Source organism: Branchiostoma lanceolatum, chromosome 1, assembly GCF_035083965.1.
Source record: "Branchiostoma lanceolatum isolate klBraLanc5 chromosome 1, klBraLanc5.hap2, whole genome shotgun sequence".
NCBI lineage: Eukaryota > Metazoa > Chordata > Leptocardii > Amphioxiformes > Branchiostomatidae > Branchiostoma > Branchiostoma lanceolatum.
This window is the reverse complement of record NC_089722.1, coordinates 10,264,814-10,282,893: the sequence shown is the minus strand read 5'-3', so window position 1 is coordinate 10,282,893 and position 18,080 is coordinate 10,264,814. Positions and strand designations below refer to the sequence as shown.

At 41.2% G+C, this 18,080-nt stretch overlaps 1 protein-coding gene across 2 annotated transcripts; it reads right to left on the bottom strand.

Moving 5' to 3' along the window:
- Nucleotides 1-3,564: 3,564 nt before the first annotated feature.
- LOC136433077 (kin of IRRE-like protein 1) lies at nucleotides 3,565-16,741 on the bottom strand. 2 transcript variants are annotated; one of them, XM_066424889.1, is made up of 13 exons: nucleotides 16,403-16,741; nucleotides 10,370-10,681; nucleotides 9,538-9,680; nucleotides 9,000-9,165; nucleotides 8,396-8,543; nucleotides 7,994-8,109; nucleotides 7,601-7,855; nucleotides 7,171-7,342; nucleotides 6,651-6,793; nucleotides 6,328-6,447; nucleotides 5,869-6,051; nucleotides 5,098-5,219; nucleotides 3,565-4,528 (listed from the first exon to the last, which is right to left on the bottom strand). In XM_066424889.1, exons 1-13 carry the CDS (start codon nucleotides 16,518-16,520, stop codon nucleotides 4,454-4,456), a joined length of 2,073 nt encoding a protein of 690 aa, XP_066280986.1. In that variant the 5' UTR covers nucleotides 16,521-16,741; the 3' UTR covers nucleotides 3,565-4,453. The 2 variants fall into 2 exon arrangements, with proteins under 2 accessions (XP_066280986.1, XP_066280992.1); XM_066424895.1 differs by having other exon boundaries at nucleotides 5,113-5,219; nucleotides 16,403-16,740.
- Nucleotides 16,742-18,080: the final 1,339 nt, after the last annotated feature.

Genomic DNA, 18,080 nt, shown 5'->3' with positions numbered 1-18,080 from the left:
TTCAATTTGTGTACCTGTGTAATGTTGATAGCGCTGGGAGACGTAATAAGTGAACGCCCTTAAAATGTAATAACCAATTCAATAATGCAGTTTTCATATCTCGTAGTGTGATTTGGAAATAAATTGATGTACATGGGGAGAAAATGGCACGGTAATGTCATCACGTTATGTATAACCCGTGGCGGTGGGTAAGGCGGAAGGGCTCTCTGGAGCAATCCAAAGTACCACAAAATGCCACCTTGAATATACAACCATCTTGCAACAAGACTTTGCAAGAGACCCTTATTCTTTATTCATCAATAGAAACTTTTTAGCGTGTATATATTAGGGCAATAAGCTGCAATAAAAAACGCATTTTGTATACAACCACAATAACATTGCTCGTCAAAACATACTACGGTAAAATAAACATGTTATCCGGGTATCGTAAAGGTCAATTGTCCGGTGCACCGTGATCCTTAAATGGACACAGAGTGATGAAATGGCATCGGAACGTCGATATCATATTTCCATTATGCATAAAATCATATCGATAAACCGATGACATGCATCTAAAAGAAGACATTAACTGTATTTAGCTCCGCGGCCCCTGAAGGGACATAAGGTTATCGGGATGCTAACAACAAAGGTTTGATCCATGGATGTCATGTTGCTCTGAGTGGTCAAATTTCTCTGGATTTACGGTGTGCTATGGGGATCAGAGGAGGCCGCTAATGGAACAAGAAGATCTGACCTTCCTGCTAATATCACTCGCCTCTCCTGCCACGGCCAGCTAACCTTGATGGAAGGTTACATATGTAGCACCTAAGAATGACCTCTGCCCTGTAGATGTGTTTGGCACCAATTCGAAGGAGCGGGCAGACTAAGAAATATTGCATATGTGCGCAAGAACCTAAGCGCGATGTGAGTTATTTCCAGTATTGTTCGGTAATGCTGACGATATGTTTGCCAATTCTCTGTTCGCTATTAATCATTAATGATTGACCTACGAGCCACGGTTCAGAGCAGTGTGCGTTCCCGGGTTACAGGCCAAACTATTGCACATAAATACTGATGGCGTTTGTTGATGGGAATATTGAAGGCAGACTGCAATTGCAAGCTTACGGTCCTCCAAAAACAGCATATGGTATGAGGATACACGTATTGAATGTAATTGGCATGGACAAAGCAATTTAGATACAGAATCTCCGTGCCTTTGGTCATCGGCGTTTGGCTGAATTGGTTATTTGGTACGGCACTCTGGCGTTTGGAGCAATGGTACAGCTTGAAGCTTTATGACAGGTCACAATGTTTCGCCAAACATTAAATTTTCGACGCTAGTACATCATTTTCAAGCCGGTGCTGTAGTGTATGCGCACAGGTCGCTGTGGTATCATCTTTGTCTGGAAGCAAAGCTGGAAGCGAGTGCAGTGTCGTTACCAAAGATAAACCTAAGCTACGGACGCCATACAACATACTTCTAAATCTAGATGCTGTTTGGCAGCACACATGTTTGCAAATAATAATACAGTAAGTCAACATGAAAAATACAAACGTAAAGTTCATCGCTTTTTTGCATGGGAGAGATAGCAACCGAAACAGTTTTGCCCTAGTTTGGCGGCATTATAGGGATTTTAGTCTTTCTGGAGCTCAAACATGTGGGTGTTATATGTCCAGTGGGATCAGTCAACCTGGCCATTTACATCATGTCATAAAACCAGACTACAACGCCAACGGTTCTACCGCGGTACGGTATGTAATGGACAACATCATTCGGGTCTGCCCATACTCAAATGACTTACCGTTGCAATAACTTTTATGTCTCAGCTTTGTCTTTGATTTCTAGATTATCTCAAACGGTCTCTTGCCTGCTTTATTATTATAGTGCAGGTCGTCTTTTTCATCAATTATATTGTAGACATGCAGCGTACGTGAAGCGTATAGATGTATATATTTATATATATATTTATATATCTATATATATAAATGTCTCAAAACAATTACTGTATGCTTCAAACAATTACTGTTTTCACGATAACCACTGAGTCGCGGAATCTGAAATTTGTATGTTATGCATATGCATATGCAGGATCATTTTGGCTCTAAGGTTTGTTGAAGCTGTTAACATTTAAACATATTTACCACAGTATGTCGTAAGGTGGCCCACGCGCACGGCAGGGGCACCGTGTGATTTAGATACCATTGTTGGTAATGCGACACTGAATGGATATAATGTGCCCCTCCTTATACCCTGATCGATGCGCTGACTATTCCACCTAGATATCCGGAGGAGCCCATGTGGAAGCCCATACGCATACAGAATACATTTGGCGTGTCGTTTTGTACACCAAACAAAAGCTAAAACTTTGGAGAGTTTTGCATTAATCTGATTAAAAAGCGTCATGGTTATAGATATTAACATATTTGTACGAAACAAGTAAAGAGCTTTGATGAAAAAGTGTTATCAATTTTGACAAAGACGAAATGTTCTCAAACACTTACTTTGTGCTTAAACAGACACTACACTGTATATTTTTACTAACAATAATAGTGCTTTCGGCCTCATCACTCCTTACAAACATATCAAGTCAGCATGATCTTTAAGCTTATATATCTTACGGCTAGCTGATTCCAACAAATGCTACATCCATATCCTGTCGGCACAACTCCCCAAGGACTCAGCTCTACATGTTTCCACCACAGGAGATGGCTAATGGTGACCATGATTTACACACACACATATTAAATTACTGCTTCAAAGAAACAGGGTTCTTGCGACAACTTAATTAGATTGCTGCCGTAAGGCAAAACATCTTGCCGTGACGTGACAAATGTAAGGTAGAAATTCAAAAGGGAGCCATAATTTCGGATATGGCAAAGTGGTTAAGTCGTCCGCTGCCCGCATGCAATGGTGGCTTATTAGATGTACAACTATTGATAAAACGATGAAAGCATCTATAGTATATTGTGTAAATGATATAGAACGGAACTCAGACAATAGTCTAACGTGTTTAGGCGAGAAACTGGTTTCTGCATGAACAATCCTCAATGGGCCACTAAACTGAAGGATGAAAAAAGTCCCGATAACAATATTGTCATCAAGCATCGCTTCATGAAATATCATAAAGTGTTTACTGGAAGTTGAATAGCAACTACCCCACCAGAAAGCTCCATTTGAGTTTGTACAGCCCAAGCTCCTTTGCCCAAAGAGCGCAGATATAGCTGAAATGTTGTCTATCATATGAATCTTGGCTATCAATTTATCGGTGAATTATGTGCCAGCAAACACACCAGCAACTTAGATTGTGCACCGTCGTTCACTAGCAGTGTGTTCAATTCATCTCTCATACTATATGTACATTGTACTATCTGATAAAAGGAGCGCCTATATGTATACCGCTGTTCAAATCCCCTTGGGCCGTACCTATCCTATTCCCATCTTGCTTGCAAATTGGTGCCTATTAATAAAACTACACCAACAATGACAGCCGCAAAGGTTACTGGGCTGGATTGATACAATATTTTTTCACAAAGGAAACATTGAAGAATGACAATCACACAGCGCGCTGAAAGCGTTGTCGGATGAAATGATAGAGTTTATCTTAAATTTATTCAACTGGATATTTCCAAGCGAATACAAATCTGTAAGTCGCACGTAGTTCAGACTTAAACAGATGATATTCATAGATGATATCTACAAGCCTTCTGTCGATGCGACACATAATTTCCGTTCACGATGTTCAAGATTTCAGTGCCATCTTAGAAGGATTTACACTGATAATTACAACACCTGATAAGAGATGAGCAAGTATCGGAAGGTAATAAATATGCAGCTTAAGTTAATCACAGATTGACAGAAGCCGGCATGCCTACTGTACGGTTGGAACATAAAGTAAATCAGGAGTTAACGACCATCTGTCGTCAATGAACAAGGCTCATCGCTTCTTTAAGATTGGAAAATGCGAGTGGAGAACAAAATAGAAAACAATGTTACTTTAATCGTCTTGTACTATTTACACTAAGATATTTCACTAGTTCTGTAAATGTGATATTTATTTTTTTACCGTCAAGATGTCAAATGTATTCCTTTTTTGTATAGAATTTCGTGAATCACTAAATAACTTTCATAAATGAAAACCACAGCCAATATGTTTTTTGAAGATGCACAGAAATATGAAATTGTGTGGCTGTAAAAAGGCGTTGTTATGTCAACGAATACGTTTAGCAATGCCTTACAGATATTGAGTAATTTTTTGTACAGTGTGATAACGACTTGGACGTGGTACCACCGCTAACAGCCATCTCCACGAGACAATTTTGTCCACGTAAGTAGGGAACAGAGCGTCTTATTCTGCCTCATGTGGATCTACTTAATTGTTCTTGACATCATATGGTAGCAACAATGGTGGTGGCACACAGACTGGTAAAGTTGCTGTCCAGTGGCATCACTCTGACGAAGACCACCATTAATGTCTCAACATTGGGTAATGGCGTTGATCCTTTTGTCCGCACGATGTTTGAGAGGAAGTGATGGTGGCATCACAAAACCCTTTAGGACAGGAAAGGGAACATTACAAAATTATGTGATTTCTAACAGCTGTACAAGATTGTAAAATATTGTACGAGTTCAGAGTATGTTTTCATCGTATTAGAATCGCTATTTGAATACGTTATTTACGTTCACTGAACGTGTATTTAAACATTTGCTATAGAATACATGGCTCTAGATCAGGCAATGTATTCTATAAATTTTGAATGTACATGTATATCAAAGTTGTCCCCTGTCACACATCCATAGCCTTCCCACGACTTTGCTACTAGTAATCACTCCTTGGGTGGGAGTAGCACATGGAGCCCATCATATTCTATCTCCATTTCACTTCTCTGCTCGTATCTAAGAATAATGTGACTTCGAATTCCCGGAGTTTGACTTGTCAAAAAACCCATAGTCGGTTTGGTTCAGACTGGCTGGAGCAAACTTTTAAAGACTAATAGTATAGGCAACCTTGCCGACCTACTCCCAACCAAAGAAGACCTTGCTCGCGACTAGCTCTCAACGGGTGGTCGGGAAGACATGGTCGACTGCGTCTGACAGACGCTATTTCAAAATATAGGAACCTTTGATTCATTGACCTCTGTTTCCCACGGATCTTCCGGGTAGGGCGAGTCCACCATGTTGTCCTCCCCGTCCGGCCTCTGTCTCTCCACAGTGGAGTAAGGTGGGAGGGGGTGCAGCAAGCCTATAGGGGTCAGTTGGGACAGAAGTGTGTGGCAATAAGGTGGCACATCCATTGACTGTTTTGATTTCAAAATATGCAAATTATTGTGAAGGTAGAAAATACCATTTTAGTTTGCTGCAGCAGATTGTAAGTTGCTTTTTAAGTTGATGGCCAATAGTTCACTCTACTTAGTTTATGCTACGGTCACAATTAGTCACCCTGTGCATGGCTACGAGACAAATTTGGGCACGGCCGGGCCCCCGGATATTTTAGATCCCCGCGTTAAAATCAACCCGGACCCAGTGAAAAATTTGTGCCTCGGGGCCCGGCCGGGCTACACCCCTACCTGTACTGGTGCAAATGTAACCGTAGCATAAACTAACTAGGATGGCACTAAGGCTTAACAGTTCTTAAATTGTCTTTAGAATATATCAATATCTGCATCTAATACTAGATTACGAGTTTGTATGCATGTGACCTTTGATTATACAGTACCTATATCATTTGAATGTCCAGCTCATCACGTTAACGTTGTTTCACTATCATATAGAAGCTAGGTTGAAAGTACATCGCAAGTTTGCCCGACAGTGTTTTTCCTGGACAAAACTGTGACTATAGTATAGATGTACATGTATATGCCATTGACTACAGAGAGATGGTAACTACCTACTTGGGTAGGACAGACCGATGGAGTAGGGCTCCAGGTCTGTCCTGGGGGGAGGACGCGGCTTCAGGGTCCCCTTAAAGTCCTGTAGCTCCAGGTCGTCCACGTCGTCTGACCCCACGGGAACCATGTATGACGGGAGGGGAGGGAGCGCTCGGGGAAGCGTCAGGTCTGGAGTAGAAGCTTTCTCTGTGGATTCATTGAAAAGTAGAAAACAGACTGTACAACAATAGAAACAGTGGAAAAGTATGAATTTTACATGTTTTCAAAGATTACCACTATTCCATACGCCATTCTAACACATCTAACTCAAAGATATGACACTCATGACTGAAAAATGAACACCTCATGATAAAAGAACCTTGTAGTTGCAGCTTTGTGAGGTACTATATACTAGGCTGTATTTTGTGGACAGAGCTCAGATAAATAATAAACGAACATTAGGGATAGAAATATAACACTAACCACGTCTGACCCGTTCTGACAGCCCAGTCCTCTTGGCGATACAGATGAAAATTGTAGCGAACAGAACCAGCAAAACGATGACCGTGACAGAAGCGATGACAACAGCTTGAGTATTGGTCGCTATGACAGAGAGAATAAGTTACGGTAAGAATAAATATGAAGCCTTTACATAAAATGAAATTGCAATTCAGAGAAATAGAATATTGAAAAAAATCGACGCAAGTAGTTGAGTCAGTTCTGTTTAAAACTAAACGTTTTCAACGATCTTCGCAAAATACAGCTAGAATATTCCTAGAAACTCGATGATGCATCATGATGATAACCTTTGACCTCCATGTGGAACTCCCTCTGGAAGGTGCCGAATGTGTTTGTTGTCTCACAGACGTAAACGCCTCCGTCTGAACGGCCGACGTGAGAAATCACCAAGGTGTTCGTCACGCCACTAGCGGAGGTTTTCTCCTCTTGTCTTCAGGTGCGCAATGGTGAACAAAAATCAAAAGACTATGATTTTATATGAAGTCGACGCAACGAAATGAACAGTGCCTTTTTTCTTCATATTTATACCTTCAAAACATGGATGCCTCTATGATTATACAACGTGCAATTTACAAACAAAGTTCATTGGTGGAATGATTTCCAGCTCTATCTATTAGTATATGTAATGATAATGGACCTTTGCATGTTAATTCACGTTATCTAATAACATAATGGTACATTCAAAATAAAGATTCAAATTGATTGTTATAGATTATAAAAAAATGACATATCTAATCATTTAACGTTACTAGTATAAGACATTTATAAAGTATGAACGACACTTAGTTTGATCAAAATAGAAAGTACCTGATGCCTGCTCGCTGACTGGCAGTGACCGGTTTGTCCTGCTGACCTGGCCCACGCCGTAGCCATCTTGTCTCTTCAGGAAGAGGGTCTGACAGAATCTCACACACAAGTCTAGCCGTGTCTCCGGACCGCACGGACACTTTCAAACTCACTGTGTTGATGTATGGTTTCCCTTTGTAAAAACAGGAAGAAGTTCTCAGGTAAACAAACACTTCAACTATTATAATTTCGTACAGCCTTGCATCTGTATTGTTGATTTGGTTAATCCACTGTGCAATTCAGTAAGCTTTAGTCCCATTTTACTATTCGTACAAGGCGTGAATGGTACATTGGACCATGCATCTATTTTTTGGACGAAGATATACGTTAGGTACGCCACCTGTCATGTTTAGCAAGAACTACACATACTACATAAGAACGGGTTGCTCACCAATGACATCCACGAATGTTTGTCTCACGGCGTTCCTTATCTGGCCATTTGAAGCCACGCATTCGTAATCTCCCTCCATGTCATAGTCAATCTGCATAAACTCCAGCGGGTTGTCAAAGTACAGCTTTGTACCCTTCCGCCTCCATCGTACTCGAGGTTTTGGATATCCTTCCGCCTCACATCGCAGAGAGAATCCCTCGCCGCCAGCCAGTGCACTCGTTTTATCTTCGAAGCCAGACGTGATCCGAGGTGGATCTAGATGACACAATAACATATTGAATATTTCATATCTTCCCAAGATATTGCATGCAAAAGTCAATTAGGTCGAGGTAGTGAGCATAAATTCCAAAAGGTAAGAGAAAAAAATTCAGGAGATTTTATGAGGACACTTACACAGTACGATCAATGTAATAGACCCTTCTCCACTTGGCATGATGCCATTGTTGGCAAGACACTTGTAGCCACCAGCTGCACTTCTGCTTAGTTTCGGTAGGCGCAATTCATTACCTCTGCAGTCACAGAAGAAGAAAATATTTCATGTCATTCGCCTCCTACATTTGGTATTGGTTTCACGAGTAGGATACTAAGACATATAGTTTGCAGTCACATGTGATTCTTCTTCACAAGGTTATATTTATATCGTATCCGTTTGTAAATGTATTAATGCATCAATATCAGCATCCCGTCGTGCCAATGCATCATCGTCAGGTCGTACCTGACACGCTCAAGAGCGTTCTTGCAACCTATCTTATTCACTCCAGTATGTTATATAAAGATTTCGAAGTAGACACGTACCTGTTTTCCGCATTTCCGGGAATTTCTCCGTCTATTTTCCGCCACGAGACAGCAGCTGGAGGGTTACTGTCTACGTCACAGCTCAGGTCTAACGTCTCCCCTTCAGTAGCGCGGAGAGTCTGCCTCCTACTCCGCACTAACGGGGGATCTGTTAACATGTATGTTATCTTTGTCAGCATGTGATAGCTGTTTTGGGTCTAGGAAATCAATGCTGTGCTTCCGATTACGCACCTGTAGAAATTATACTCAGTAGGCGAGGGATTATTTTTTGTTTTGGATTTCGGGCGAAATGATCCAACAAAAACAGTTAAACAATGTTAAACAGTAAGAGAAATGACAGAGAAGGTTTGATCTGGTACAGCATAAAGAAACGACGGGCGTCTTAGTATATTCTATCAATACAAAGTGTTAAACTCTTTCCAACATATTGAATGTTGCAAGGTACTTGCAAAACTTATGATAATTATCTACTACCCGACGTCTTCTGTCTTTGCGTTCGGATTTCCAAAGTTTTACTCCAAAAAGCCTTACGTTAATCTAAGATAACAGACGGTTTACTATAACAATACAGAGATTAACGTCGTACAGAGAACATCACACCTACAATGAACGTTCAGTATCGTTGATGACGCCATTGTGGTTGTAAGGTCAGGGAAACCTTGGTCAGCCACACAGGTCACATTCTTCCCATGATCCCATCTGGCAGCTTCCGGAATCACCAAGTCGAGGCTGACGCTGGACACGACTTCCGCCATGGCGTTCTCACTAGTCTGTGACAATAAATAAAGGTTTGGTTAACCGCGAGATAATCTCCAAGCAGATCTCCACGGGTCAGGAGACAGTATCAAATTGGCCAGGCAGTATCCCCTACGAGGCCAATTGGATACTGTCTGGCGGCTCTGGCCAATTTAACACTGTCCCCTGTTAGGTGGAGATCTGTTTGGAGATTAACCCGGGATAACATTGAATCGATCCAACGGAAAATATCGTACCTTGTTTGACACTAAAGGTCCTTGAGCCACCCAGCAAACTATGCATAGACGTTTGACTGAGTGGCCATTCGGACTTTTCATGATTCGCTATTCGTCCAAAGGGAAATCAGCATCCCCTTTTGAAAGTTTCCAAGCAGCTTGAGCTCCTACCTGTTGCAATAGTTTAGTGGCGTTGAACCATCTCAGTCTGGGCAGAGGATTCCCTTCAGTTGCCACACAAGTTAACGTCATTGGTTGTCCGGCTGTGTAGGTGACGTCACGACCCTTAATCTTTGGAGGCTTCTTCATCGGAACTGAGGGGAAAACGTTACAGGTATCGATTATATAAACTAATCCAGACTGTCATAATATAAACTAACGATTGCTAACATGCTACTTCGCGATGAATACACTGACGCATTGCTACCGCAAAAAAGTACATCCTTATGCCTGAGAAGAAATGTTGTGTTTCCGGTACGAAAAATTTAGGCTCCGTAGGTAAGGATTTTTAGAAAAAAATTCGGGCAAAGTGATCCAACAAATACAATTTTACATTGCAAAACTGGAACGAATCAGGTTACTGGTATTTGCATATATATACATTGTACAAACACAAGTATATCGTTATACTGAACACAAAAGTGGTACATATTCTTACTTGGGTGCAAACATTATAATGCTGATCATCATAGACAGCCTCTATACTTTGCATTCCTCGGCGCGTGAGTTCACATAATCATTGTAGACATTCATCCTTTATATCATCGCCTGGTTCGAGCACACACGTCATGAAGTTGATGATAATAGACAACCCAATACTCTCAGCTTTCTAGTTCAACGCAACGGGTATAATTTCAGACGCCCGCTATCACGTGTTGTCATCTTACCAAGAACAAAGATGACAGGTGCATGATCATTTGTAGATACAACGAGAGCTGGGACAACTAGAAATAAAGTATAACAATTTGTATCACGTAGAAGAAAAGTGAGGCAGAGTGCATACCCACAACGTTAAGATTTACTTCAGCTTTTTCAGTGACACCAAGTGTACTGCATCTGTAACCTCCTTCTTCTAGGATGTCAACGTCTTTGATTTCCAAGTGGTACTCTCCTCTTGCAGGGTCCCCGGTGATGCGATGTCTAGTGTACCGTGGGTCGACCTCTCGGCCCGTGGATATGACGGCAAAGTTCGGTGGACCCTCCCAGAAGACAACACTCTGTGCTGTTAATCCGACGAAGGCACATCGTAGCGTTGCCGTCTGTCCCTCCCGTACGGCCATCGACTCAGGACGTACCCGGTAAGACACTGCGTGAACTACAGACAATAGGATGAGACGCAGCAGTTAGCCCAATGTGTGAATAATGTCTTGAGAGAGCAAAGAAGTATTTACTTATTTACGTGCCAAGATAACTTGTAACACAGAGCAGATGACATAAGACAAGGGATGTAGTGTTCCATATGGAACTTTCTGTTTGACGTATTGCACATTAATATTGCAAAGACTGTCTGTAAGATATATGATTGTATGTGAAGATCCCTCAGTCATATTGGAATAAATATTTGTATGGTGACACGGACTGGTAACCTTTATGATATGAAACCAGTGCCATTGAATTGGCTTTTCCCTCCTGACGATCACGCCAGACTGCGAATCGTCATCTGGGAATAAATCAATGGCTTCTGTCATAATTGGGGTCACGAACTTTTCTTCATGCAATTCAAAAGTCCCAGCAAGTGTGCTTAGGCCTAGGGTGGCGGTGAGCATGGAGGGCTTGAAGCTCGAGACACATAAATTAGAATCGAATCCTGTCGCCTTTAGAGGTTTTCCCTAATTTAATTTAATTTGATTTGACTAGTTTTGTTTGGAGCGGTGTACGCCCGAATGAACACAGGTTATTACATAATTGCCATTTTACTACCGGAGCGGCGATTTCACACTAAAGCAATAATCTGTTTGACTTTCATTGCAATTTTCATGACAGATATTTTTCCATGCGTACCCTTGGGTCATGTGAAAGATGCATTAATCATGGGATTTATTGTCACTGTCGATCAATTCATATATTTACAGCCCGGTGCATCCTAAAACTGTCTCGGCATCATTGTCCGGTGTATAACTGCGTGGATAAGTTGGAGCAAGGCCGGAGGTGAGGAAAACCATCTGGCAATGCTCATTAAAGACCAGCATATATTGTCCTCATGTGCAGTGACGGTGACATGTCCAGTTTGCACACAGCTGGGATCCTGGAAAATGGGCAACTTATTCTGCCAAATGACTGTTAGAGAAGGAACCAGAAGAGCAACTGATAAAAGTTTCATCCTTCATAGCATAGCTCATCTGAACTGACATCGGTACACAGAGAAGTTGATGAATATTCTATTTCCAGTATAGTGGGACACTGACAGATGGATGGGTAGATGGAAAATGAATGAAGAATTTATACGAGGTAGCCATATCAGAGGGTAAGAAGAGTTTGACCCATGGTTGAATTTGGTAAAATCTCACGAACGAAGATACCTTCCATACTTCTTATGGCTGAACATACAAAGTTCCTTGTAGAATCGTCTTCAATGGTACACACATCAATGATAGATTGCACAGTTACTTTGATCGTACGAATATGTATAGGCAAAGTCACGAAAGTCATTAGCAATATAAACCACAAATATGATGTTGTCGGAAGATAAACGTGATTTACTATACTTTGTGACAATGGGTATATGTATAGGCAGTAAGTATACTATAGATATAGTCTAGGTGATAAAACATAGATAAATCATAAAGTAAATTATTAGATTAAAATCACATAGGGAGAACTTGATTACACGGCTGTTGAATTGGAATATAGACACTCACTTTATACTTTAAGATGAACAATTTGTGGACGATACTCTGCCTGAATCGCAAAACTCCCCAAACGAAAGGAACGCTGAGCCTGTGATTTGTTTTGTGGTGATTTATGCTTCTGTCTAGGAACACGGTTTATACAATTTTACCTGCTGTTCAGAATTGATTTTATGTCTGACGGTTATGAGAACATGCTGACACCGTGTCTGTTGTTTGATTTTACGTCTGGTGTTATGGTTACCGGCTGACACCGTATCTCTACACCACAATCCCACTCCTACCCCGCGGCTGATGGAAGGTGACAGACTACCCACCCGTTTGGTGCAGATAGCTGATGTCGTGAAAAAACCCTATGATGTGTTGCAAGACCGCTTCGTTGTTCACAATTGATTACGATTTTATCAACTTTAAGTCAGTATCGCATGCTGTCTAGTCTTCCACATTTGAGATGTTCAAAGGGGATATGTTTATTTTAGATAATTTGGTCTGATGCAATATAAACGTTTGGAGTAAAAACGCTCCTCACGTTAAACGCAAACGTAAACTTAGAAGGGATGAAGAATTTACGTTACGTCAATGACGTTGTTTATGTCTTTTAATAAAAAGATAGATAGATTCTAATCCATTAGCATCGCGGAATTATCAAAAGGAAGGTCTGGCAAGTCCTTCAATATTACTATTTTCATTAAGTAGACTTTGCTGCTGACATCTTGTCTATGATTTGAGACATTGCTTCTATATCTGTTAAAGAAGTACACTTATATTGCGCGTTTAAAATGGTCTGTATGTACGAATAAGTCAGATTACATTTAGAAATATCATCTCAGCACTCAGACATTCTGTCTCTGTATGGAAGGCCTGATACTCAAAGTTTGTCTTAATGTTATATTTTCTACATTTAAGCAATTCCACTGGGTTTATTCCCTTTTCAAGTGTAGTCGTCTTTTCCTAATAATATCATCCCAAGGCGACGTGAAGGTTATTTTCTCAGACTCTCAGACAGTTTGGCTTGGTGTAAGAAGTATGTGAAGGGTTGTCTAAGTGGTATAGTTTGTAGGATTTTTAGATCAATTCAAAAGCAATTCCACAGGGTTTATCTCCTTTTCAAATGTACTCGTCTTTTTCTAATATCATCCCAAGGCAGCATGGGTGTTATTTTCTCAAAGTCTCAGACAGTTTGGCTTGGTGTAACAAGTATGATACTGAAGGGTTGTCTAAGTGGAGCATTTGTAGCAATAGCTTTGGGTTTATCTCCTGTGCAGGCGTACTGTTCTAACGATATCATACGGTAGTCAAGGGCTGTCTATGTGGTTTATGGTCTAGATGACACATTTTCAGCGTCTTCTTTGGATTCATATTCTTTTAAAGATGATTCGTCTTATTGTAATGATATCAAGCCAATCCAATATATCACCAATAACATCGCTCTTTTCAGAAAAACAATCCAGCCATATTACTATGATTTCTGTTGCGTACATGTATCTCATTTCCACTCCTCTCAGCTATTGTTGCACCCCCAGAGAAATGGTGTCAAGACGGTAACATTCGGGTCGACGTGACTGACAGGAAGGCAATTTCGTGCAGGGCAGCAAAGAAAATTTCCCCATAGCTTTTACTGGACAGTCCGCAATGTGTTGGGAACCGTGATTTACTTGTCAAGCTCGATAACAACCTGCCATTAGATTCACCAAGTTGGCAAGAAATGTGGGAGGGTGACAGCATGGAGGCCTGTAGGTTGGATCAGCAATTGAAGATGTCTTAAGAACTGAGTTTTGTTGTCTATACTTCACGTAAACTGCGCACGATGCAATCAAGCGGTGGGATGGGAAACGTCAATCATGATCTGTTCGGGACGATCTTCTTTATTGCCGTCACAGATCCTTTCTGCTTCAGATTCATCGTAGGACTACCGTTCTGACATCATCCACTTCTCTTGGATTGCCGCGGAATCGACTGAGGGCTTACGATGCATGGGACAAATGCAGCCTAGAAAATCCTCTGACAAACATAATCGACATACGCCAAACCACCAAGGAAATATCTTGATATTAGGTCCTCTCGTATAAAGTGAAAGATTTACACCGTCGTTTGTACGTTTAGAGCTTGGAACAACATTCAGGTCAATAAACGACTAAGTAATTGGACTGCTAACTCAGTCTACCTTAGTGTATAACATGCGACAATAGGTAGTCTATATACGCACAAGTATAGACCCCTGCACATGAGATGTGCAACATTCAAAATCCACTCGACCTTGCCTTAGGTATAAAATGAAAACAGAAAATTCGCGCACTATCTGCACCTGAAGGGAGTGATTGGGTAAGTGCAAGCACGCATAGAAGCCCTGTAAGCAGGCAAGACCTTAAGGAAATCCAATCTAACCACATTAAGCTTTAGCAAAGAGCAAAAGTACCCGGCAGGCACAGAACTTCCCCTGGGCAGATCTTTATTGATTGAGCTCCGGCCTCCACTCCCTGTCGACACGCAAAGAAACCCACACTCGCGAAGATCAAGTAGGCAGATTAGTACAGAGAAGTACTAAGGACTGAAATAGCCGCGCTTAATCACCAGAAAGCATATTACACCCAGGTAATTGTCTTCGAATACGGGGTCGAATGTAAGGAGGTAATAGCAGGCATTTCTGGTCCATTACTTGTCACGAAGGGGATTACCACCGATTAAGTGTACAGGCAAGCTGGTGAATGAGAAGGGTTCCAGAGTACGAATCGAATTTGTTGCCACACTCGGGAAAGCCTTGCAACAGCACAAGGGAAATGAGGAGGTAATGCATCAAATAACTGAAACCTCTTTGATCCGCCGTAAGAGAGCAAGACTAACTGAAACAGAGTGGGGTGAAGACATTTTTATCAAAGAGGATGCAGCTCTGCCCTTTTTAGTTGTGAAAGCTTGCACCTTTGGGCCCCACCGTTACGCATTGAGTGACTCCGCTGTCTGCTGTGGTGTTAAATGGACATTCTCAACAATAAACGGAGCACCCACGTACCCACAGTTAACTTCATATGCGCATTTCTCCTCCTTTGTAGTCACTGATAAATGTTCAAACGTGTGATGAAGAACCTTTGAGAGTGTACACAGCCATAACTTGGGTGATAAAACTTGATATTCTAATAATCAAAATTCACTGTATTTCGTTTTAAAAGCGATATCATTAGCTTCAATTCTGCAATATCTAAATCAGAAAATGGTTGCACTGGAGTCCCTCGTACATTGTAAGGGAAGACCTCAAAGAACATATAATTAGATCATTCTAGTGTTTCCAACCATCTGCGCATGCGGTGGCAATTATAGATATCGAGGGGCAGCATCTCCTTTTAAAGAAGACGTATTTACAGATACATAAAATGTGCCATCAATATGTTTCAGAATGTAGGGCGTATCTGACAAAATCTAACGATCAGCTGTTTATTATCTCAGGGTATTGTCGTTTTTATTAAGACGTCTATATGAAGTTTCATGAAATGTATTTATGTATTGATTCTCATATGCAGCGATTTTGTTGCCCTGTGAATTTTGCCGGCAGCTATCGGACTGTGTCACCTCCATATTGTACCTGCTATTGGAAAAGTGATAACAGCACCGAAACCTGCCATGATATCGTCGGGACATATTTGGTCTATCGCATTTCGGCGCACCACTTTGATAACAGAATTCCTGATGGATACCGGGATGAAAGGACTAATAACAGCGTATACGGGTCTTGGGTGCTTTGTTGTAATATTCAAGACATAGATTGGGCTTAATCAAATTATAGAAAGGCGGCGAGTTCTTCAGGATCGACTAATCATCCTATTTTCAAAGAGCTACCATATGCTGTTAATGGTGCCATGCACGATTTGGTTGATTTTAACGTGATACGGTATTTATTCATACATTTAACGGATGTAGGCACGCATTTTTATTGAAATAAGCTTAATAAAGAGAATGCATAGCACTTATATTAGGCAAGTCGGAATTAAGCTGAGTCAGCACATGACATGTATCTAGTGGATAGCATAGATCAAACACATTGTTGTGCTGTAACTAAACGCTGTGCCACAAGTTATTTACCATATATTCCAACAACGCCAGTTTCATTTAGGTCTCAATACATCAGATAAATCGGTAAGTGCTTGTGACAACTACCTACGGTTTTCAGCATGTGCGCAGTATAGTAATAAGCGTCCTACCTTTAACCACGCGGGACAGCACAAGCAATATGACAAGAAACGCCCACTCAGTCCTCCGTGAATCCATTCCCCTTCTCGGAGATGTCAGTCCCTGACAAAGAGATCTGCCGAGTCTCATCTGCTCTCCCCGCGTCTACTGCACAGTCTCCGCTTGGCGAGTTCTCTACACACGCTGCCGAGTTCTCCCGCTAGAAGTGGCTCGAAAGGCGTCAGGTCCAGCTCTTTAATAACCACACCAGAGCCCCGCAGCGGCAGCGCCGCAGACTTGTTTATCCCACTTTGTGACTGTAATATGGGGAGCTGTCAGGAAGTCACCAGCTAATGTGTCAGCCCCGTGTGTGGTGCACCCGCGGTGCCACGCCTAATGTAATTACCACAAGAATTGTGAATAGCCCCATCTATCATGTTTTCTACACCAGAAAACATGAAAGTATATCAATCTTCAAGTCCGAAGCCTTGGCTGTGTATTTTCCGGTACAGCAATCGTCTATGAATATTAATGGTCTGTGGAATTTGTAGTGATAGCGGCGGATTTATCTAACGAATACTAGTGTATGTCATAAATTGTCATGGGAATCGTAGTTGCTTGTAGGGCAGGCTCAATGTCACATCTAGAACAGTTTTGTATGACGTTCAATAAACTCAAAGAAAACAACAAATTAGAAACTGATTAATCCTTATTCAAAATGTAATATACGCCTACGTGTAGCTTTCAGAACTATAGTCATAAAGTATGTGTCTTTCCGTTCGTAAACTAAACGTTATCATGGTTACAGAGTCACAGTAGGTCTTACGTATGCTATCTTCGCCTACTTTACATATCACACGTGACCCCTTTGCGCTGCACTTTGGGGGGATTTAAGGAAAGGGTAGAGTGTAGTTATGTCTAATAATTTATAAGAGCTAGATATAAAAAGGATGTAAGATAGCTGGTATCTTTTCGCCTAATTACATGTTAATCTGGGCGTATTTCCTGTGATACTGTACATATGTCAACTGGCTAACAGTATATCTTGTGTCAGCCACACGTGTTTTCTTGCAATTTCTAATAAAAGTCGTGCGATAATTACAGCAGTACAGGTAGTTACATTTTCAACAACCTTATTTTGTCACGTATCATATTGGGCTTATAATGGAACATTTATATGAAGAGTTTTAGACATACCTTTTATGAAAACTAGTTTGAAATTATAGCAGTTGTGTGCATTTATATCTAGCAATATGATGACCATAGAAGTGACAAATTTTTGCATCAATCTCCCTTTACAGTCATCAGTTAAAGTTAATCTCCGTTCAAAGTGGGTCAAACTTTACGACAACAGTAAACTTAGACATTGTTCAAAACAGCGTAAATCATCGTATTCAGATGAGTGGCCTAGTTTTTTCAAACTCAATAGTACAATGCGATGGAGTTTATCGTCAATACAACCTTTGTGGCAGATATAGTACACCATGATTCCACAACACAGGGAACGTCCTGAAATACTTTACATAAATCCGTATGAATCGTTGAGATTCCCGTAGAGGGAAGACCCTAGATCACACCTGCCAGTGGTAATGCCCGCTGTTGGCTTCAGACTACCACCCAGAGACTCCACAGCAGGTTGGGTAAGTCTGCACGATAACATGAGTGATGGTTTACTGCGGGTGGCTGAGGCTGGGGAGTAAACTGGTATGT

Bases quoted from the DNA above. Each gene is read 5' to 3' on its own strand.
- LOC136433077 (XM_066424889.1), bottom strand. From the start codon at position 16,520: ATGAGACTCGGCAGATCTCTTTGTCAGGGACTGACATCTCCGAGAAGG. The intron at 10,682-16,402 runs GTAGGACGCTTA...TATTGTCTGTAG, and splicing joins GCTGTCCCGCGTGGTTAAAG to TTCACGCAGTGTCTTACCGG. The intron at 9,166-9,537 runs GTAGGAGCTCAA...TTATTGTCACAG, and splicing joins CCACTAAACTATTGCAACAG to ACTAGTGAGAACGCCATGGC.